This window comes from Tamandua tetradactyla, chromosome 7 (genome assembly GCF_023851605.1).
Source record: "Tamandua tetradactyla isolate mTamTet1 chromosome 7, mTamTet1.pri, whole genome shotgun sequence".
Lineage (NCBI taxonomy): Eukaryota > Metazoa > Chordata > Mammalia > Pilosa > Myrmecophagidae > Tamandua > Tamandua tetradactyla.
This window is the reverse complement of record NC_135333.1, coordinates 30,777,328-30,799,694: the sequence shown is the minus strand read 5'-3', so window position 1 is coordinate 30,799,694 and position 22,367 is coordinate 30,777,328. Positions and strand designations below refer to the sequence as shown.

At 56.3% G+C, this 22,367-nt stretch overlaps 2 protein-coding genes across 4 annotated transcripts; one reads left to right on the top strand and one right to left on the bottom strand.

Moving 5' to 3' along the window:
* Positions 1 to 8,953: 8,953 nt before the first annotated feature.
* On the top strand, positions 8,954 to 10,305 carry KCNJ4 (potassium inwardly rectifying channel subfamily J member 4). Its single transcript, XM_077167844.1, has one exon. The coding sequence runs from the start codon at positions 8,955 to 8,957 to the stop codon at positions 10,269 to 10,271; it is 1,317 nt and encodes a 438-aa protein (XP_077023959.1). The 5' UTR covers position 8,954; the 3' UTR covers positions 10,272 to 10,305.
* Positions 10,306 to 11,682: 1,377 nt separating this feature from the next.
* LOC143689561 (uncharacterized) lies at positions 11,683 to 21,781 on the bottom strand. 3 transcript variants are annotated; one of them, XR_013178833.1, is made up of 6 exons: positions 21,690 to 21,770; positions 14,345 to 14,371; positions 13,712 to 13,797; positions 13,267 to 13,365; positions 12,108 to 12,230; positions 11,683 to 11,890 (listed from the first exon to the last, which is right to left on the bottom strand). XR_013178833.1 is itself a non-coding variant. In XM_077167842.1 (6 exons), the coding sequence occupies exons 2-6, from the start codon at positions 14,239 to 14,241 to the stop codon at positions 11,886 to 11,888; spliced, it is 327 nt and encodes a 108-aa protein (XP_077023957.1). In that variant the 5' UTR covers positions 14,242 to 14,371; positions 21,690 to 21,781; the 3' UTR covers positions 11,683 to 11,885. The 3 variants fall into 3 exon arrangements, 2 of the variants coding, with proteins under 2 accessions (XP_077023957.1, XP_077023958.1); XM_077167842.1 differs by having other exon boundaries at positions 14,228 to 14,371; positions 21,690 to 21,781; XM_077167843.1 differs by having other exon boundaries at positions 12,108 to 12,224; positions 14,228 to 14,371; positions 21,690 to 21,781.
* Between the last annotated feature and the right edge of the window lie 586 nt (positions 21,782 to 22,367).

Sequence of the window (22,367 nt, the reverse complement as noted above, 5' to 3'; positions counted from 1 at the left end):
CAGACTAGGAATACAGTGAGTACTCTCCTTCCTCCCCATCCCCAGCCACCTGCTTCCCCTCCCCGGAGGCAGCCAGTGGCACCAGCTTCCTGGGTGTCCATCCATAGACAAGCAGAGACAAGCAGATATGTGTATCTGTACATTTCTTTTTTCTCTCTTCTTTTACACAAATGATAGATACTCTACTCACTGTTCACCACTGTTGCCTTTTTTTTTTCACTTAAAAATGCATCTCAAAGACCCACATAGTTCTTTCCAGCACTCCCTCCTCCTTTTTGACGGCTGCAGGGGGCATCATTAGCAGATAGACCTTTGGGCTGTTTCCAAGCCAGGCTGCAGCAGGCGAGGTGGCCCGGGACCCACAACCCACGGGTGTGCGTGCGTGCAGGCTACATCCCAGGGGCGTGCAGGGTGCCCGTGACCTGGGGAAGCCACCCCGTGGCCTCTGCCAGATGACTGCCAAGGAAGGGAGGAAGCGAGACTCAAGCTCAGCTCTGAGTCGTGCTCCCCCCCCCCCCCCCGCTCCTCCCTGCTCCCCCACCTCTTCAGGGCAATCTTGAATGAAGGACATGGGCCCCCACCCCCCAAGGCTCCATGTGACCCCTACACAGGCAGCCCAATTCCTAGAGTCTTATTTGCTCAGAGGTGCGGGTGGGGGGCAGTGATCCCCCCCCCCAGCACAGCCCAGCTCCGACCCCTCCCCAGCAGCATCCCTTCTCCTCTGCCCCCCAGGAGTGCTCCCCTCTTTTGGCTGGGATGGGAGGGAGTCCAGGTGGAGAAGAGGGACATGGCCCCTTTCCTCAGGGGGGTCTGGGCAGCTCAGCCTAAAACCCCCTCTTCCGCTGTTTTCTACCGGCTCCCGGTTTTGCTCCTCCTCCCTCCCTGGCCACTCTGTCTCAGTGCGCTTTGTCCCTTTCTCCTGTTTCTCCTGCCTCTGTAGGGGCTGCTCTGGCTGGGTCTGAGACCCACCGCTCTACGCCCGGGGAGGTCTCATCCACTCTCCTAGCTTAAAGCAGCCTCACCTTCACGGCTACCCGGTCCTCCTGGGGGCTCACGACGTGCACGTCCAGTGGTCAGCTGCAGCCGGACTTGCCAAGCTCCTCGCGCACACGGCACTCACCCCTTCATCCTCATCCTGCCTCAGTCACCCCCACCCCCGCTCAGGACCACCCTGTACCTCATTACCCTGACGCCCCTTCTCCCTGCCCCGCCCCCACCCAGGACTCCACCGAATCCTGCAGGCTCAATGTCCGGAACATACCCAATCCCTTCTCTTCTCTCTAGCTCTGCCGGCCCCGCCCCAAGCCCCAAGCCCCTGCTGCACCCCTCTGGGCAGCGGCAGTAGCCTCCTGGCCACCTCGTGCTTCCGCTGGGCTCCCCCTCCCCACCGCTCCGTCCAGGCCCCGCTCTGCAGCCACAGAGGTCAGTCCGGTGACTTCCCGTCGCAGTGACAGCCACCCCGCTCTGGACAGGGGAGGCTCCGAGCTGGGACGAGGAGTGACATGCCACAGGGACCACGTGGGGGATATTTTATGTCTTAAGCTGGGTGGGGGATGCACAGGGGGTTACTGTATTCTTCCTTATACCTATTTGGAAGCCTCTAAGATTTCACATGTGAATATAAAAAACCAAACCAAACAAAATCCCGCAGCCTGCCCGCCTGCCTCCCGCTGCCCTGAGGATGAAATCCACAGCCCTTCCCACCGCCCTCTGGCCTCAGGGCCTCATCATGGACAACTATCCCTCTTGTTCACCTCACTCCAGTTACCTGGCCTTGCTGCAGCGTCACGATGCACCAAGCTGTTTCTGGAAGTTTCTACACTCCCCCTTTCACACAGACACGCATTTCTCCCGACTGACTCCCACTTATTACTCAGGTCTCGCCTTAAATGTCACTTTCTCAAAGTGGCCTTCCGCGGTCCCCATCGAACTAGAGCCCCTTGCTTCTCCCACCTCAGGTGGGACTTTTATCCCTGCCTGCCTAAGCAAACATTCACTCTCTGCACAGCATCTCTCCCCAGAGGGTCCAGAAGCTCTGTGAGGGCAAAGCCGTGTCTGCCCCACTGTAAGTGTGCAATGAGTCGTAATTGAGGGAGCAACACAGGAGGAAAAGTGACAGGGCAGGGAGGGTCCCTAGACATCACGGCCAGGTAGTGGGGTGCCAAACCCATGCACCATGGAGGAAGCTGAGGGGGTCCTGGACAAGGGAAGCCTTTGGGGACCTGCTGTTGTCTCACCTGCCTATAGGGAAGAGGGGCACAGTATTTGGGATGCCCCGCGGTGGTGGTTGGGAGGGGGCTGTCTATCCACTGATAAGTGCAGGGGCCAGGTGTCAGCAGTACACAGAGTACACCTGCATTACAGGGATGGATGGGAGCAGATAGCCTTAGGGTCTTTTGGCCACCAGCTCCTAAGAAGACAACTCACATTACACTGTGACTTTCCATCCTAGCTCTACCACTCTGGAGCTCTGTGACCTTGGGCAAATTACTGAACCTCTCTGGGCCCCATTGTCCTTCCTTTTAAAGTAGGGATGATAATGAACCATCCTCTGAGGTTGTTGTGAGTATTACAGGAATCGATCAGCGATCAGCGTAAAGCACTCAGAAAAGCTCCCCTGTCCTAGGGTTGTCTGGGGGAGCAGGGACTGTGGCAGGCCATGGTATTTCAATGTCCTGAGAAATGTACGGGGATGAACAGTGTTTGTTGAGCATCCACATCTGACCCTCACAACCACCCTGCAGAAGTTTCTTTTGCAAATGAAGAAACTGAGGGTCAGAGAAGGCAATGAATCTGCCCGAAGTCACAGAGTTGGGCAGGACTGAGCCCAATTTGATCAGAGCCAGGGCTGGTTCTGAAGCTGCTGCGCTCACCACTCCCTCCCTCAGGCCGGGGCTGGAGCACCGAGTGCACTGCCCCTGGACCTGGGCGGGCTCTGGGTCACTGCTTCTGAAATTCAGAGGGGGGTGGGGCAGGGATCAAGGGTCAAGGGGAGGGGTGGAGGCTGCTTCTGTTAGCCTCGGGAGTGATAGCTGCTATTTAACAAGCACATGCTCTGAGCTGGTCAAGTGCCAGACACCATCCCACTTACACCCCAGTATGGTCTTAGGAAATAAGGACCATTGTCAGCTCCCCCTAAAGATGAGGAGTGCAGGGACTGAAGAGGTTAGTTAGCTTGGACCAAGGTCACACGAACAGAAAGTGGTACAGCTGGGAGATTCCAGAGCCGTTGCACTGAGAGGGGGCAAGTGAGTGCCTGTGATTCCGGGTGGAAAGGGCGGCTGACCTCCCAGAGTTCCAGGAACAAAGTGGGGACCTGTAGAGGGTGGTGAGCAGGTGGGGACACTCTGCCGCCCTTTACCCCATGGTCAGGTCCATCCCCAGCTCCCCTTTACTCTCAGCTCAGCTGCCCTGCAAAGCCCCACATGTCAGAGCTGAAAGGGCTCCCCACCCTGGCCTGAGATGCCTGCCAGAGTCAGAGCAGGGGGCAGGCCCTGGGCTCCTTGCAGGTCTGAGAAAGGGGCATGGTGCTAATTCCTCCCACTCCCCCAGGTCAGTCACCCACCCCCCAGGCCCCCTGCCTCCCTGCACTGAGGAAGCTCCTCCTCCCTGCCCCAGCCTCCCTCCAGGCCATGGGCTCTTGGGGGTCAGGGATGGGTGGCACTGATCAGACTCAGAAGCGTGCACCGATCCCCCCTCCCCCACCTTTTCCCAGGCTCCCTGCTGGGTGCCTTATTTCCATACGTCTTCCCAATTCTCCAGCCACTGAGCAATTACTGTTGCCCAATTTGCTGATGGAGAGAGTGTGACCTGGCCGGAGCCCGCTGGTGGTTAGAGCCAGGGCCGCTTTCTGATTCCTAGCTCAGGGATCTTACTTACATCAGCAGCAGCAGCATCTCTTTCTTTCTTTTTTTTTTTGTATTTTACCTACAATACCCTATTTCCTCCTCATATCAGCCAGAGGGAGGGGCTAGTGGCTGGTCGCCAGGGAAGGGGACTCCATCTGGGAGGGATGCAGGGAGCATGAGGGGCACAGGGTTGAAAAGGGCCTGGTGGGAGGTGAACGGAGCCAGAGGCTGGAGGCCAGGCGGGGCGGGAGCTGCAGCCAGCCAGACCCGGGTCGTCGGAAATCCTGGGTCTGCCACTTGTGCCATGTGACCCCCAAGCTCATCCCTCCCCCCACCCCCAGCCTGCAATTCCTGAGCTGGGGGAGAGAAAGAATACCCCTGATTATTGCTGTGGTAGGTGCTTAATACATACTTGTTAAATAAGCAGAGGGCTGCAGAGATGCTTCCAAGAGATAGCTGAGGCGGCGCCTGTCAGGGAGCTGGCACTCGCTCAGCATTTGTTCCTTAGAGCAGTTCCAGAGTGAGGAGTGATGGGTTCAGTTGGACCCAGGGCTGAGCCAGGCGACCTTGGACAAGTCAGTCACCTCCCTGGCCTCTGTTGTCCAATCCCATAACCATGAGCTCAAAGGCTCAGGCAGGGTGAAATGAGATGGACCATGGCCTGGCGGCCTGACCCCAGTGAAGTGCTCCCTGAGTGTAGGCCTCTGACTCTTCCTCCCTCCTCCCCAGGCCACAGGCCAGTCTCGGACCTCCAGGGCCCTGGTGAAATGCACCTCCTGCCCCATACTCCACCCCATACTCCGTTTTCCCTGAGCAGGGAGTGGGTGAGGGAGGGAGAGCTGCCCTTGACGCCTGCCTGGGGCACTGGGACCTGCTGCCAGTTTAAGGTCTCTTCTTGTGCCAAGGGAGTGAGCATGGAGGGTGCACTTAGTGTCATAATGTCATCAGGTGGCCTCCCCACCTTCTCTGGAGCCTGCTGGCAGGTAGGGTCTCTGGTCCCTCTACCCCTCGGGAAGGGACAGGAGCGTGATGGGGCCAGTGCCATGGGTTTCCAGGGAGGCCGTGCTGCCACCCTGGAAACCATTCAGCCACCCTGCTCTTGGCCTCAGTTTCCCTAGTTGTCAAATGAAGTAGGGCTCCCAGATTTTGTGGACAGTCACAGCACGGTAAACTTAAAAGAGAAAAAAAGTGGTCACTGGCAAAGCATCATCAATCTTTCATTTTGCCAAGAGAGTTCATTAAATCTTAAAAAGCAGCTAGCAGCTCCTCTCTCTGTCATTTCCTAAAGTAAAGACCATTTAACTCCAAAATAGAGTCTGAGAATGTAATCTTAGAGTAAAGGAGAGCAACTCCACTGTCCTTTTCATTTTGCCGTGGGCCAGCAGCCCACGCTCAGACTTTGAGGAACCCTGAGCATGAGCACACCAAACCTGCAACCCTGATAAAAGCCCCAGGAGGGAGGCTGGGCGGGGACAGAGCCTCACAGGGGCTGATGCATGAACAAAGACCAGGAAGGGGAAGTTCCTGTTCAAGGTCACACAGCAAGGCCTCCAAGCCAGGCCTCAGCCACCTTGCCTGAGCTTGCCATTATCCCTCTGACCATCATAGAAAAGGACAATTTAATTGTAGATGGCATAATACAGGCACCTAAACAACCAGGGCTTTTTTTTTTTTTTAAGTAAAAGCTTTCTGTTCAGGGGAGGGCAGTACTGAATTATTGTCGCTGCCTCACACCCCTCTTCCCTCTTCCCCCACTTGTGCCCCTTTCTCTCCTGCATGGTTCCCTCTGGCCATGCACCTGGCCGAGGAAGCCCGTGTGACAAACAAGAAGAAAACCTGACCCTCTCGAGCAGCTGTCACGCGAAAACACAGGGCCAAGCTCTGTACTTCCCACCCCTGTGGGGCGGCAGGTGAACTCCTCGTTCCTGCCAAGCAAGTCCAAGGCGACGGAGCGTTCATTGATCTGAGCCGGTCCCTGGGTGCTGGGAGGGCTCTTGCAGGCTGCGGCTCTTCTCAGGGATAGGGCTGCAACCGGCTCCTGCGCGGTGGAGGGGACAGGGCTGGGGAGTGCCGTGTGCCTAGGGGATGGGACAGGGCACCATGCAGCTTTGTGGTGCTCCGGGGTGGAGCCCAGCAGGCATTTCTGGGCGCGAGGATGTGTCTGGGGGCACCGGGAGCCCCAGCCGGCGCTGACCCAGGCAGCGCGGCCAGCACGGGGCCTGGCACACCACAGGGACTCAGCAAATGGTTGCTGTGACCTGGCGAGGAGGTGTGGGAGGTGAGGGTGCCGAACTGGTTCCCAGGGGGAAGAGATGTGGGGGCTGAGGGGGGCAGTGGGGACTTGGAGTCCAGGAGGAGTAGGGGAGGGACAAGGGTCAGGGTGGGTATTGAAGTTGGAAGTGAGTGTTGGGGTGAGGGTGGGTGTTGGGGTTGGAAGCGGGGGTGGGGGTCAGGTTGGGTCACTGGTGGGGCTGAGGATGGGGTGGGGAACCTCGGGGCCGGCCCCGGGACATGGGGCTTTAGCAAAGTCCAGTCATTTCAGCTCAATACTGGGGAACAGTAGGCAGTGCAGGTAAGGGGAGGCCCAGGGATGCCCCCTTGCCCTATGGCCATGAGGAGGGCATCTCCCTCACCCCCTCAGCCCCAGGGCCCCTGCCTAGAGGGTGGGAGCCCCATGAAGGACCCTCCCCCACACCACTAGACAAGGGCTCCCCCATAGTCCCCTGGGCTTGAATGAAACCTGTCTGGGCCTCAGTGTCCTCAGTCATTTAAGGCCCAGGCTGTCACTCTTTGTCCCCTGCCTCTCCTACGGACCTGCAAACAAGGGGTCCCGGCCCCTCTGGAGTGCCAGGCTGGGTGCTGGACTGGTGCCGTCTCTCCCCTCACCCCAAACCTCACGCCAGCCCTCCCCCCACCCCCAGGAGGGACGAGGATGAGGCTGAAGGGATATGCCCCTCCGGAGGGGGCCCGAGAGATCTGCTCTGGGTCCCTTCTCTGGCCGCGGCCCCCCTGGGCTTTGCTGGCCTCAGACATCAGGCGGGGTTGTGGCCTGAGTGGTCTCAGGCTCCCCTGGCCCTGACGGTCTGCAGTGCCAAGGGAGGCGTCAGAGCAGTGGGACAGAGCAGAGCGGGAAATCTTTAGGGAAGGAAGCCAGTCCTGAAACTATTTATACCACAGGAGGTTTCCCGGCCCCAACCCCCTCACAGGACTCTGGGCCTCTCTCTGGGGAGGTGACGGGAGGTTCCTGTGGCCTCCTGGTGAAGGTCGTGACCTCCAAGAGCCATGGGACCTGTCAAGTCTGCAGAACAGCAGTTCTCTCCGGTCCCATCTTCCAGATGAGGAAACTGAGGGTCAGAGAGTCAAGCAACTAGTCCAGGTCACACGTGGGTCCAGGATTGAGCCCAGACCCGGGGTGGGGCTCCTTCAAAGGGGAAAGGGAAAAGAACCCGGCGGGAGGGTGGGGGCAGGGCTCACTCCCCCCCCAGGCGGGAGAGGGAGATTCTCCGGGAAGAGGCAGGCTCTGAAGCTGTTGATCTCTAAATTACAGCGTTGGCGCGCACCGGTTGCTGCGGCAACTGAGTTGTCCTGAACGGGGAAGTGTATAAACATTGCCACAGATGCACAATTAGATCAGGAAGAAGAATAGGACAGAAAATAGAAACTTCCAGCCTTATATAATTCTGGGCCAAAATGCTACTTGGAGCCCAGGCCCGGGCCCGACCCTGCCAGCCGCTGGGGCCCGGGGCAGCGCCATCTCTCTCCCAGGGCCCGGTGGAAAGGCGGCAGGGAGGGCGGATGGTCTAACCCTCCATGGGCACAGCTGGTGCGCCTGCCGCGGTGCGCCTGCCGCAGCCCGCAGCCGGGCGGGTGAGGGGCCGCCTCCGCCTAAACAGCTGGGGACACTGACAGGCGAATCATGCCTGTCGCCTGCCCCCTCCCGCTCCCTCCCGGGCTGCAGGAAGGAAGGCAGGAGGGCGACTGGCTATCACCAAGCTCCCACTGTTGCCTTTTAGGTCCTGGGAGGTGGGGATTCTGATTCCCATTTTACAGATTTGGAAACTGATGCTGGGAGTGGTGCAATGAATGGCTTGAAGTTACACAACTGGGCGGTGGGTGTGTCTGCTTCCCCCACTCCCTGTCTCTCCACATTGCAAACCTGGAGAGTTAGACCCACCTGGGTTTAGATCTTTAACTTGCCAGCTGTGTGTCCTCGGGTGTGTCACTTTCCCTCCATAAGCGCGTGGTTTTCCACCTGCCACATGGGAATAGCAATGCCTCCTGCACAGGAACCAAGTCCCTCCCCTTCCACTGCCTCAACCCCCACCGTTGTCCTCTCCACCCATTACTCCTCCTGACCAGGTTGGAAAAGTGACAGGAATCTGGGGCTCTTGGGCTCAAAGCAACACGGGAGGGAAGGATCCAAGTGTGGCAGGTCCCAGCACTGTCTGGTAAGGCAGCACCAGCCACTGGTAGCTCCGGAGCATTTACATGTGGCTGGTGCAACTGGGGACCTGAAGGGTAAACTTTATTCGGTTCAGTTCAAATGTGAAGAGCCACAGGTGGCTTCTGGCTACCACGCTGGGTGGCGCAGGAGATTGTGAAGCCTCTGAGAGCTCCAAGAGGACAGAGGCTGAAGTCAAGTGGGAGCCAGTGCGTCCCGGGCTCCCTGTGCTGAGGCCAAGCAAGGCAGAAGGGTAGGAATGGGGCCAGTGGGCATCAGGAAGCTCCTGGAACAGCCGGCGTGGGAGGGCTGGAGCAGGCAGCAGGGAGGGGCTGGCACTGAGCCCAAGACCCCAGAGTCTTGGCTTCCTGGTCCAGGGGACCCCAATCCTGGAGTTGGGCCAGCCCCAGGGGCACTTTTCCCATCCCCAGAGCCACCCTGAACTGTCACATGCTGCCTGCTTGGGCAGAGGAAGTCCAGGTTCTAGTCCAAGCCCCTCCTCTTCTGAGTGTCTCTGTCGCCCCCCCCACCCCCAGCCTCAGTTTCCCTGGGTCTCTGGGAGAGAGCACCCTCCCCGGCAGCCCCTGGCTCTGCAGCCTCTCATGCGTCTGGCTTCTCCTCCCCAGGCCCTGCATCTCCCCAGGTGACCACGCCGGCCTCAGGACATGCACGGGCACAGCCGCAACGGGCAGGCCCACGTGCCCCGGCGGAAACGCCGCAACCGCTTCGTCAAGAAGAACGGCCAATGCAACGTCTACTTCGCCAACCTGAGCAACAAGTCGCAGCGCTACATGGCGGACATCTTCACCACCTGCGTGGACACGCGCTGGCGCTACATGCTCATGATCTTCTCGGCGGCCTTCCTGGTCTCCTGGCTCTTCTTCGGCCTCCTCTTCTGGTGCATCGCCTTCTTCCACGGTGACCTGGAGGCCGGCCCGGCGGTGGCCGCGGCAGGGGGGGCGGCCACGGCGGCCCCGAAGCCCTGCATCATGCACGTGAACGGCTTCCTGGGCGCCTTCCTGTTCTCGGTGGAGACGCAGACGACCATCGGCTACGGCTTCCGGTGCGTGACGGAGGAGTGCCCGCTGGCGGTCATCGCCGTGGTGGTCCAGTCCATCGTGGGCTGCGTCATCGACTCCTTCATGATCGGCACCATCATGGCCAAGATGGCGCGGCCCAAGAAGCGGGCGCAGACGCTGCTGTTCAGCCACCACGCGGTGATCTCGGTGCGCGACGGCAAGCTCTGCCTGATGTGGCGCGTGGGCAACCTGCGCAAGAGCCACATCGTGGAGGCCCACGTGCGGGCGCAGCTCATCAAGCCCTACATGACCCAGGAGGGCGAGTACCTGCCGCTGGACCAGCGGGACCTCAACGTGGGCTATGACATCGGCTTGGACCGCATCTTCCTGGTGTCGCCCATCATCATCGTCCACGAGATCGATGAGGACAGCCCGCTGTACGGCATGGGCAAGGAGGAGCTGGAGTCGGAGGACTTCGAGATCGTGGTCATCCTCGAGGGCATGGTGGAGGCCACGGCCATGACCACCCAGGCCCGCAGCTCCTACCTGGCCAGCGAGATCCTGTGGGGCCACCGCTTTGAGCCCGTGGTCTTCGAGGAGAAGAGCCACTACAAGGTGGACTACTCCCGCTTCCACAAGACGTACGAGGTGGCCGGCACGCCCTGCTGCTCCGCCCGGGAGCTGCAGGAGAGCAAGATCACGGTGCTGCCCGCCCCGCCGCCCCCGCCCAGTGCCTTCTGCTACGAGAACGAGCTGGCCCTCATGAGCCAGGAGGAGGAGGAGATGGAGGAGGAGGCCGCGGCCGCCGCCGCCGTGGCCGCGGGCCTGGGCCTGGAGGCGGGCTCCAAGGAGGAGGCGGGCATCATCCGCATGCTGGAGTTTGGCAGCCACCTGGACCTGGAGCGCATGCAGGCCACCCTGCCCCTGGACAACATCTCCTACCGCAGGGAGTCGGCCATCTGACCTCCGGCCCCGCCCGCCGCGCTCCCCACGAGCGACTGTGCCCGGGGCGGGGATGGGGTGGGGGTGGGGTGGGGAGGCACCCCCTCCCACACGCAGGACAGCGCTGGCCCTGGCTCCGTGGGCCTCCTGGAGGGAGGTGGGGGCTCCCAGGACTGGGGAGCCCCTTCCTGCTGACCCCAGAGCCCTGGCCTGGCCCAGAGCCGGGACGCCTGGTTCCCCAGCCCTTACCCACATGTGGCGCCGGGCCCCCCAGAGCCACCACCCTTTCCCCACTGACCCTTTTGAGGACCTCCCCCCCCACCCCCTGTTGCTCTCAGAACCTTGCGGAAGGCGAGTGGACCGCTGGGGTGGGGGTGGGTGGGCAGAGGGTTCGTTTGGGGGGAGGGGGGAAGAGGGGTGCGTTTCTTTTGCATGACTGTCGCCTGTTGCTCATGTCTTTCTTTTGTAAATACCTATAAATGGAGAGAGATGGAGGCACCAAACCCGCCATTTTTACCTGCAGGACAAGGAGATGTGGCCCCTCCCCGTGCACCGCCACCCCACCCGTCCAGCCCAGCCCCAGCCCCTGCCCAGCTGGCCCCCTGAGCCCTCACAGCCAGCCATCCTGCCCCCCCCCCCCGGGGGGTGTTGGGTTTGGGTGCGAAGGGGGACCCTGGAGGGACAGGACAAGGGCTGTCCCTGCCTTTGGTTCCTCCAGGCCCCCAGCCCTAGCCCAGACGGACAATGACGTTTGTAATATATATTTTTAATAAAGTATATGGTCCAGTAGGGATAAGCTGGTTGAAGGTGGAGGGTGGGAAGGAAACAGAGTGAACGAGTGAGAGAGAGAGTGAGGCGGATCAACGTATTGGAGAGAGAGTGTGCATGTCTGTGTCCCTTCCTGCGAGACTGACCCCCTGCGGATGTGGCCCCTCCCCCTGCGGAGGGAGCGCTACCACCCTCCATTCCCCTTCCCGAGAAGCAACAGGGAGGACCCTGGGTTGGCATCCAGAGGACCCGGGTTCAAGTCAGAGCCTTAACACTTAGCAGCTGCGTGATTGTCAGCGCAGTGCCTGCCAGCCCTTGGCCTCGGGCTCATCTTCTGTAGAGTGGAATTAGCCATACCTGCCTCCCAAGAGTGCCAAGCAGGGAGAGCCCTCCATGGGTGCTAGCCACCTCGTTATAACTCAGGTGGAAGCGGGGGAAGCCCCCCTGATTTACAGCTCTGCTACTCCCCATCCCGCACCTGCTGATGGAGCTGGCTGCGGGGTGCTACAGTGCATAGCCGGGAAACCTGGCCACACTGCAGACTTAGTCCCTGCCTCGTTGTGGGCCCTTGGCTAAGCTCTTTCCCTTGCCCCGTGCTGGGCCACAAGCCACCCTGAGACCCAGTAGCTTCAACAATGATTTATTATTTCTCATGACCCTGTGGAAGGTAGGGGGACCCTCTCCTGGTTTCTCCTGGGCACTGGGCTGCAGGTGCCACAGTTCATCTCACGGGGTCCCTCATCCTGATGTGGGGTCTCAGGCTAACAACCTAGGGGGGCAAAGGCAGAAGCTGCAAGGTCTCTTGAGGCCCAGCTCAAAGTCGCATGACGTCCCTTTGCCGTGGCCAATCCAAGTCTTGCCTGTAAGTCACACTGCAAAGAGAATACACACCAGCATGGAATTTGTGGCCATACGTGGCAATCTATTCTAGATCCAGGGAGTTGGAGTGTCCCCTGTAGCTGTAACTCTAATTTACATGCCAACTGTGTGCCCAGAACTCGGGGTGTAAGGAAGGAGAGGGCATGGGAGTCTTCTATGCAGAGACACCAGCTACCTCAGGAAATGCAGGGAACCAGAAGACAAGCTCACCTGTAAAGTGCTGTGCACTGCTTTGTGAATGGACACATATCACCAGCACCGGCAACATGGCTGCCATTTGGGTAAACCACTGTGCGTCCCACTTGCTTTTAACCGTTCGCCTGAGACCTATTTCTTGGAGGAAAGAGGCTGTCCTGGGGATCCAAGTTCCCCTTCCCCAGAATTACTCATCCTAATGTCTTTTATTTCCATAACACCTTTTACGTCCTTTAATTCACTGAACACTTAGCAAATTCCAAGACGTAGTTGAGACAAGGATTATGGACCCATTTGACAAAGGGGAAAACCGAGGCCCAGAAAAGCAAGGAGATGGCTTGAACCGAGGTGAGGACTGTCAGAAGCAGAGGGGCCCGCTTCCCCTTCACTCCCACCTTCCCCTAGCCAGAGGCTGAGGGGGGAGGGGCTGCCCCTTTCCTCCTCCCCCCCCCCCCCCCCAGAGGGCTGCCTCTAGATTTCCCAGAGTGTGCCTGTGACCTTTGGAAGTCACCGAGGGCCTGAGGGGGTAACTCAGCAAGACAGAAGCTCAGCGGCCAGAGCTTCCCCTGCTCTCGGAGGGGCCTAGGGTGCCCTTCTGCCGGGTGAGAACACCCCGGGGTCCTAACCACCCCCCAGGGACCCCTCAGACATTTCCTTCCATCCAGCCCTGCAGGACCCTGGGGAGTCCTGGGAGATGTTGCTGACCCCACCCTCTCCTGCCCTGTTTGTGGGCCCCCAGCCGCTGAGCAGGACCTTGGCCTCAGCTACTCTCGGGCTCAAAATCCTCAATCTGGAACAATCCGCAGGAAGCCAGGGCCCGCTGTAGGTAAAGGGGTGCATGTCGGGCACCCACCCATCCTGAGTGATGTGGGGGCACTTCAAGGCCCCTCCCAGACAGCTTCCTCATTACCGGTTTGCTCAGACACTTGCGGCAGTCACAGCTGCAGGAGGGGCCCTTGCCGCTGCTAACTTGCAGCTGTGACCCGTGGGGCTCAGGAAAGGTGAGTTCTGACAAGAGTCTTCTGGAGTGCCCAAGCGGGGCCCAGGGAAGCCCCGGTGCGGGCCCAGGGGGCTCAGGGTGCCGAGGCCCAGCGAGTGCACAGCTGCAGGGAGGCTCCAAGGCCCCAGGCAGCTCGCTGCAAACTCCTGCTCGCTCTGCGCTGCGCTGACTCACCTTCCCTCTCCCACCTGTTCCCGGTTCGCAGCCCTCCCACTGCCTCTGCTCCCAGACAGCTCCTCTGATCTCCTTCCCCCAGCTCGGGCTCCAGGCGCACTGAAACAGGAAAGATCATGGGACCTCGGCATCTGCGGCGCCTTGCCGGAAACGTCAGATACCACTGAGCTTGGGGTCACGGTGGCAGGGGCCAAAGGGGTCTTAGAGGTGCCCCCAAGCCCTTCCTTCCCCTCCATCTTCCCCGCAGACCTGCCCGCCCTGCCCTGCCCTCACTCTTGCCACTCTTCAGTCTCAGCCCCAGTGGGGAGCCGTGAGCAGTGGGAGAGAGGAAGGGAGAAAGCGAGGCTTGGGGAAGGGGAGGGCAGGAGAGAGAGTGCGAGGGTGTAGGCTAAGGGGTGCTGAGAAACTCCCATCTTCTTGCACCCAGGCCTGCCTGAAATCTCACCCTTCGGGCAGAATTCTTGCGGGTTCACCGTGGTTTCCTTCCTGCTAGCTTCTGAAAACCTTACTTTCCTTATGAACTTAAATAGCCTAAAGAAAAATAGAAAAGAAGAAACACTCAAAAAAAACAAATAGAAAAGACCCTAGATGGTGTTGAACTCCACCGATTCCACCTGGTCAGAGTCTCTCCCTATCCTTGCCAGTCCTTTGCTGGACTCTGCCATGGCTGTGCTCAGGGGACCCCTGCTTCCTGCGTCTGGATTTTCTCACTGGTTTTTTCTGGATACTGACTTTCCTGGATATTGACAGATTCTAGTATTTTCCATTTTTAATGGTGATGCAAAATGTCTTGAAATTACAGCGCTCAGCAAACCTTTACAGATCATCTAGTCTGAGCCTTCATTTTACAAGTGGGGAAACTGAGGCCTAGAGGGCAGTAGCCTTGAGCCCAGCCCCTCGGCTCCCAGCCCAGGGCCTCCCCCCACCCCACACCCCACTACACTGAGAGCCAACTACATACTTTTCGAGGTCCATTGAAAATGCACGTCCCTTGTTTAAAAATCAGGAATATGTTCTATTAAAGGTACTAAACCATAAAGCTTTTTCCATTTTTCTGACACCCCTTCTGCTCGCACACCTGCTCCTTTGTCCCCTTGGACTTCACCTGCAAAACACAAGTTCAAAGATGAGACTATCAATAATGTCAAGACAGAGACCACAGAGCATTAAACCTCCCACGGAGCTGCCCATGTGATGAGATCTGTTGGCCTAAACTTTCCTCTGCTCTTGCGTAACGGCTGGATTCCAACTTTTCTCCATGATACATAATTCCGTGATGAACGGCTTTGTGCAGTTTCCCACCAACACCCCTTTTTTTCTTCCTTGCAGCTGTTTGTTCAGGCTAAGTACTGAAACACTGTCAGAATTTTTGGGCTATGTTAGCCAGATTCTCCTAAGAGGCAAGCCCACATCCGACTCTTTCCATAGGGGCAGTGTAGACCTGGGTTCCCAGGACTGGAAAGGGGAGGAGCTCCCAAATCGAGCCCCCACCCCAATGCTTCTCAAGGGCCTCCCCACTGAGAAGGTGGGAGCAGGTAAAGAAGAACGGCGGCCACTAGGCCCTTGAAGACGACGCCAGGACATGGCACCATGTATTTGTAGAGAGAGAAGCTCATGGGGGTGAGAGCCACAGCTTGCATGATGCCTCTGCCACTTATTGGCTGTGTGACTTTGGGCAAATAACTTTATATCTCTGAGCCTGTTTCCTCATCTGTAAAATAGGGCCATTCATGCATTGCACATGTTGTGTGGATTATCTGAGAGCCCCTTTGTGACCAGGCATCACATTATTGGACCTGAATAAATGTGAAGTGCCTTCTGGAAAGGATTTTGATGGGCTTACAACATAAGGCACAGTTTAAAAACTGATCTCTTATGGGAATTCTGTACTATCTTTGCAACTTTTTTTTTTGTGAAGCCTAAATTATTCCAAAATAAAAAGCTTATGTTAAAAAATCAAAAACAAAAACAAAACAGAATAAAAACCCTGACCTCTGAGCTTCCTGGCAGCCAAGGGAAAACCTGATGGATTCCTTAGCTCTTAGGACACAAGGACTGGGAGGGTGGAGAGAAGGCACGGGTTCTGACTCATGGGGTGATTCTGGGTGATCTCTTCCCTTCTCTGGGCCTCAGTCTCCTCCATCTTCAAAATGAACTAATAGGGTATTAGACCCAATAACCTCCAGGATGCTGACATATCTGACACTCTAGGATTCTATTCCTGTCTCCCAGAAGATGGCAGGAAGCCTTGGAGAGAGGGTATGGGAGCACATAACTGGCATTTGGTAGACGTGGGAGGAACCCAGGCCTATCTTTGCCCCATCCCTGCGACCTCCAGGACTCACCTGTCACTCACTCACTCTCTGCCTCAGATCTGGTGTCAAGTCCCTCCACGAGCCCCAGTGGGAAACTCCGCAAACAAGGACACTTGCTTGGGTCATGGTCAGTCCCACCCATTACAGATTCCAGAGGGCTTCTGTATCATTCATTTATGCATTCATTCAACAAAGATTTGCTGAGCACCCACCACGAGCAAGGAAGGAAGGCCCTGTTCTGGGAGCTGAGGATATGGCCATGATGCAAGTCTGGGCCCCAGCCCTTCAATCCTGGGGGTGCTGTTGGGAAAAAGCCCTGAGCTGGGCTCTGCTGTAAATGCCAGTAGGACCACGGGCAAGTCTCCGCCACTCTCTGCCCACGCCCATGACAGTAGCCAGGCCTGTCCTCTGTGGGTGTCAGAGCCACAGGGCAGGCAGTCCAGAGCCCTGCTCAGTGGAGGCCCTTGTTAGCTCTCCCAGACTCCACAGTTGGCGCCCCATGTACAGGAGGCAAGGCTGAGGCACAGGGAAGGGGGCTTAGTGACATCAGACAGAGGGGCTGGTGCAGAGGCCCATGCAGATCTTAATACCTGAGCCCCGGCCCATCCCCAGGGCTACCTCCTCCTGGTCCATTTCCCAGGACCCCTTGGATTGATGGGCTGCAGGCCAGTGCCCACTCCCTGTGCTTGCTGGGGCTTCCCTGCCAAGCAGAGGCTCAGCAAACCATCCTCCCCTTCCTGCCTCCAGGACTTTTTCCCGGCCTCTCTGAGCTCCTCCTTTCTCCCCCTTTCCTGCTCAAGGTGAATCCACAGAGGCGTTATGAGGGTCCAGGGAGAGGTGACAGTGCCATGAGGAATGGCAGGGACACTACAAACAGAGGGGAGAGGGTGACAGAGACAAAGGGAGAGAGGAAGACCTGCACAGGAAGGCAAACTAAGGGAGAGCCAGAGGGAGGCAGAGGGAAGCCGGAACCAGGTAGGGAGAAGAGCTACCCTGAGGGCAAGAGACTGAGATGCACGTGCGCCAGAGGGGATGAGCTACAGGGGGGTTGTAGGGGGCACAACATGGCTGGGGAGGCAGTGGCCCTCATCCCCTCCAAGGCCTGGCATGTCTATGGGGAAGCAACTGGATGTGCCGGGTTAAAATACTTTAACTCCAGGCTAGAGAAATCCACAATCCAGTGCCTGCATCCAGCTAGACAGGGAGGACAGTGGATATCGAAACAAAAAGGGGAGGGGCCTTTAGGAAAACCCATTTCAGGGAGCCCCCTCCATGGTGGACTGTGGAGGAAGCGGACCGGGCTTGAGGGAGGGGTGCCCACGAGGAGAATCCTTGGGTGTGCTGAGTGGTGGTTGGGTATCCCATAGAAAGACCAGAGAAAGTTACGAATTCAGAGGCCACAGTGGCATTGCAAACACAGCAGCTAAGAAAGGGCACTGTGGGGGGCAGCCTGGAGCCCCCCTGTAGCAACTGGACTGACTCTCATCCGCCCTGAGGAGGTTTTTGCCAGGGGCTGGACCATGAAGCTACCAAACCTAAGCTAGTCAGGGGTACGGAGAACCCCAGAGGCCGAGGTGACAAAGGAGCCTGCTCCCTGAGCTTCACGGGTGTTGGGGAAATGGAACAGGCCAGGCACCAATCCTGGTTCAGCAGCTGTCTGGCCTGGGCCTGTCCCCTTACTGGAGATGGGGACACGGATGTCTGTCCCTGGAGCTGTCATTCAAGGCCCTGTGGGTGAAGACAAGTGGCTACTTTATTCTGGCTTAAGATCTCACCCTGTACCCTTGCCCATCAGGCAAACTCACACAGCCTCTTGCTATAGTTTGAAATTAATCTCATTATTCCTTGCCTGATGACCATAACAATTAAATGCCTGCACTTTATAGGTTCCAACGCCCTTTAACCTTTGATTTCTCATTTGACATCCTCCATCACCCTGTGAGGTAGATTCTGTTATTACCTCCATTTTATAGGCAAAGAGGCTCAGAGAGGAGATGTGTGTTACCGAAGGTCACCCAGCAAATCAGGGGAGCCGGTGCTTTTCCTGGGGCTTCCCAGCCTGATAGCTGCTGGCTTCTCGGAGCCAGAACTGAGCATGGCTGATAGGAGAGTGAGGCTGGGGCAGGGGGTGCATGGCGCATGGGAGCAGGCAGGAGCTATGGGGGGCCGGGGCCAGGTGAGGAGGTGAGGTCGGCAGACTGAAGGTCTGGGGCCTTTTCCTGCAGGCAGTGGGGAGCCATGGGTGGTCTTGGAGCAGAGGACTGAGTGATGGAGGCGGCATTCAGGAAGCTGCATGGGGTGGCTGAGTGGGTTGGCTTCGGGCTGTGGGTTGGCAGGGATGGAAAGCTGGCAGACCAGGGTGGGCAGAGTGCCAGCCAGGACGGGTTGGGTTTCCTCACAGCTTCAGCCTCTCCTGGTCTCTGGGACCACCGAAAGAAGTCAGAGAGGAGAGCAGAAACAGGAGGGACAGGTTTCTGGGCTCAGAAATGAGACAGGCAGGACAAGGGAAGCTGCCAGAGGAGCCACAGCAGGGTGGGGGGAAAGGGGGGCAGCGCTGTATTAATGACAGGGAAATGGAAGGATGAAGTGGCTCCCGTCCTCCCGACGACAGGTGAGAGGAGGGAGGACACGGGCAATTGAGCATGGCGCATGGCAAAGGTGGAAAACTGTGGAGAGGATGGACAAGGCTATTTCTGGCCCAGTCTCTGCAGGAAAGGAGCCAGTGAGAAATGGAAGGGGCCGGCCAGGCTCCGGGGACTGCGGGGCTGGGGGCTAGAAATCAGGCTGCCCAGGTGGGCCTGGCTGGCTTTGGTACATTATGGGGGCAGCATCAGAAAGGACCCGGCTCTGGAGCCCGGGAGCCTGGGGGAGGTGAGGCGCATGCCTGTGTCCCTTCCTCTGCAACTTCTCCCGGTGGAGTTGCCTCCCCCACTACGGGCTTCATCTGTAAAAACAGCGTCATAATAACAGTGCCTCTTGCACAGGGTGACACGCAGACTAGATGACATGATGCACACACATCCCACGCCAGCACCTCGGGCCCAGAGTCCAGGCTCAGGAAACGCACCTTCCTTCTCTTTCCTTGGTAGGTTGCACATAAAAGTCTGGAGAATGGGTTTAGGGGAGGCCACAGGCAGGGAAAGGGCAGCTTGGGAAACTCCCTCTGCCATCCTGGCTGCCCCACTCCCCGCTCTCAAAGGCAAGCCCGGGAGACACGTCACAGTGTCAGAGTTGGGCCAACCCTTTGGGATTTGACCCCATCTCCTGAAATTACAGATGGGAAGACTGAGGCACGGAGAGAAGGGACTTGCCTGCAATCCCCTCATAATGCAGATGCCCAAAGTGAGGCAGAGCCTCCCAGACCTGACCCTCTCTCACCTCAGGCCCGTTTGGGAAATAGGATGACAGTGGCCTCCTGCTGGGGCTCAGGGGCTCACACAGTAGACGCTCGGCATCCTCTGTGGTTAGGAGCACAATCTCGGGCGCCGCCTAGACCTGCAGTAAGTGCAGGCTCTGCCACTTGCTGCTGAGTGACCTTGGACAAGCGAATTGACCTCTCTGAACCTCAGCCTCTTCCCCTGTAGAATGGGGGAAGCCCAGCTCCCGGCTTACAGGTTTACCCGATTGCTGGGAGGAGTGTGGGGATAATTTATGCGGCCTCAGGCCTCCCGCCGCCTCAGCAGCTGCCACCCTCTCCTGCGTGTCAGCCTGCGCCCCTCTGCCTCGCACCCCACCATCAGTGTGCACCCCTTGCCACCCCTGCATGGGCGGAGGGCCAGGCCTTGAAGACACGGAGGCAACCTTTCCCGTCTGGCAGGGAAGTGACAGGGAAGTGACTCTAACTCACCACAGGCCCCCAAAATAGAGTCCTATTTTAGCTTCCAGCTCCTCCATGGAGAGGCCTAGAGCATGGCGCGAGGGCGTTTGGCTGCTGAAGGCCTGTGCCAACCACCCCCCTCTCCTCCGTTCTGATGCTGCTGCCAAGCTGTGCCCTTGGGCTTCTCCTGGCTCCTGTAACTGCTCCCTATCCTGGGCACCCAAGGCCCTGCACCGGGAATGAGCCGCCTGCTCCTGCTGGCTGGGTTCCAGCATATCTAATCCACCTGGGCACCTTTTCTCCCACGGGCCCAGGACCATCATGCACACCAGGATCCCAGAATTCTCCAATGTGCTACTCCAGTTAGGTCCCCTGGTCCCCTAAGCCAGTCCATCTTTCCTCCGTCCCATCCCAGAGAGAAGAGAAATTCTCCGGGGGACAGAAGGAGGAAATGAAGATTGCTGCATTAGCGTCAAAGCCTGAAAATCTATCGATCCAACCTTTGGAAACTTATCCCTGAGCTCTACCCCCTGTTTCCTTCCTCGGAACGTTTGCCCCTGTTATTCCCCCTGTCTGAAATGCCCTGCTACTTCACCTCCAGGCGGAAGCTGAACCCCAACTCCTGGATCCAGAATGACTGCTCTTTCCCACACTCTATGAACACTTTGGAGGAACATCCAAGCAGAGAGACTGGCATGTGCAAAAGCATGGCCATGTGAAAACCCCTTAAGGGATGGGACAGGAAATATGGGACTATAAAGCTTTACCACCAGAAAAGCCCTGACACTGTCTCTAATATTAGTGACTCCCAAGTCAATAGGCCAAGCCCTTGATCTTGAGCCTTGCTCATGTGAAGCCTATTTCTGTAGCAGAGAAGCCAGAAAATCTTTTTTTGTTTCTCAGATGTGGTCTCTCTCTCTCTAAGCCCAACACTGCAAGTAAAATCATTACCCTCCCCCTACGGTGGACATGACATCCAGAGGTGAAAGTTGCCCCGGCAACGTGGGAGATGACTCCCAGGGACGAGCCTGGCCCTGGCACTGTGGGATTGACAATGCCTTCCTGACCAAAAGGGGGAAAAGAAATGTAACAAAAAAAGTATCAGTGACTAAGAGAGTTCAAATAGAGTCAAGAGGCTACTCTAGAGGCTGCTGGTAGGCAAGCATTAGCTAGATATTACTAATTACCAGGGTTTGCCAAACCCTAACCCAAACCATTCCCGCTAACCCTAAAGAACACCTACAGCTCTGTCTGAGACTCTACAAAAGTTTCATGTACTGAGAGTACTTTTCAGAAACCTACCATCTCCAGATGGATTCTTAGGCCAGATAAGTCCTAACGCCCAGAGGGGCCAGTCTCTCCAAGAACATCAACTATTTCCATCCCCCTATCCCCATATTATTGACACCCCTTTCCAACATGCAAAAATTAGAATGGGCATTGTCCAAATACCCGTAAAGATTGGAAGAAGGATCAAAGGAGAAGGAGGAGTCATAGCAGAGAAGATAAGATTTAACAAATGAGTATGACTGCTGAATGATTATATTGATATATATTTTAGTTTCCAGTGTCTTCGAGCAGCCAGAAGGACAAACTGAAAATTGTAGAACAGTAACCCTGAAATCTATTCTATAGCTACTTGTTACAATGTACTTTAAAATTTGTTGCTTTTTTGTATATATATTATATTTCACAATTCAAAAAATTTAAAAATGTCTTTTAATAATAGCCATTTGAAAGAGGTGACAGCTAACATCCAGCAGAATGTTTTTAATTTTCTTGAGCTGCTTGGGGACTTCAATTTTTCCTCTATGGGCTGGTTTGGAACTGTTATATACCCAAGAGAAGCCATGCTTCTTTAATCCAATTTTGTGTGTGCAAACCTATCGTGGTAACAACCTTTTGATTAGGTTGTTTCCAAATCCTCTGCCACTTTCCTCCAGTTTGTAGTAACACATTCCTCATGTCTGTATAAAGCCTCATTATAAGTACCTTTATTTCTACCAACAGTGTCTTCAAAACATTTCGACCTCTCCTTTTATGCTTTTCACAATTTTTCCAGAATCTTCCCCTTATCCATTCAAAATATATTCCAACATGTTCGGTATTCACAAACTCAGCAATCACTTCTCTGGTACCAAAATCTATTGCAGTTTTCTAAGTAACAACCTTTTGATTAGGTTGTTTCCATGGAGATGTGACCCACACAGTTCTAAGTGGGTCTTAGTCCTTTCCTGGAGCCCTTTATAAGACAGAGCCAAGAGAAGATAAGAGAGAAAGAAAATACCCACGGAGACATTTTGAAGAGAAGGTCCAGCAGACATCTTCATGTGCCTTCTGATGTGACAGAGGAAGCCTGGATGCCAGCAGCCTTTCCTCCAAGAAGGTATCCTCTTGTTGATATCATAATTTGGACATTTTCATGGCCTTAGAATTGTAACTTGTAACTTAATAAATCCCCTTTGTAAAAGCCAATCCATTTCTGTTACGTTGCATCCGGCAGCCTTAGAAAACTGCAATAGATTTTGGTACCAGAGAAGTGATTGCTGAGTTTGTGAATACCGAACATGTTGGAATATATTTTGAATGGATAAGGGGAAGATTCTGGAAAAATTGTGAAAAGCATAAAAGGAGAGGTCGAAATGTTTTGAAGACACTGTTGGTAGAAATAAAGGTACTTATAATGAGGCTTTATACAGACATGAGGAATGTGTTACTACAAACTGGAGGAAAGTGGCAGAGAATTTGGAAGACCTGAGTACTGGTGTTGGATGAGCAGGAGAATTTGAAAGTGATGAATATCTAGCTATGGAAATCTTCAAAGTAAATGTGGAAAGTGCAGCCTGGCTTCTCCTTGCAGCTTATAGTGAAATGTAAGAGGAAAGGCATAAGTTGAGAACAGCACTCTTGGATACAAAGAAACCAGTAATTGATAGTCTGGAAAATTCTGAGCTTCCAGAAAATGAGTC

Coding starts and splice junctions, on each gene's coding strand:
- KCNJ4 (XM_077167844.1), top strand. CDS start 8,955: ATGCACGGGCACAGCCGCAACGGGCAGGCCCACGTGCCCCGGCGGAAA.
- LOC143689561 (XM_077167842.1), bottom strand. Junction 13,366..13,711: donor GCAAGAATTCTGCCCGAAGG/GTGAGATTTCAG, acceptor TTCCTGTTTCAG/TGCGCCTGGAGCCCGAGCTG. Junction 12,231..13,266: donor GAACAGGTGGGAGAGGGAAG/GTGAGTCAGCGC, acceptor CTTTCCTCCAAG/AAATAGGTCTCAGGCGAACG.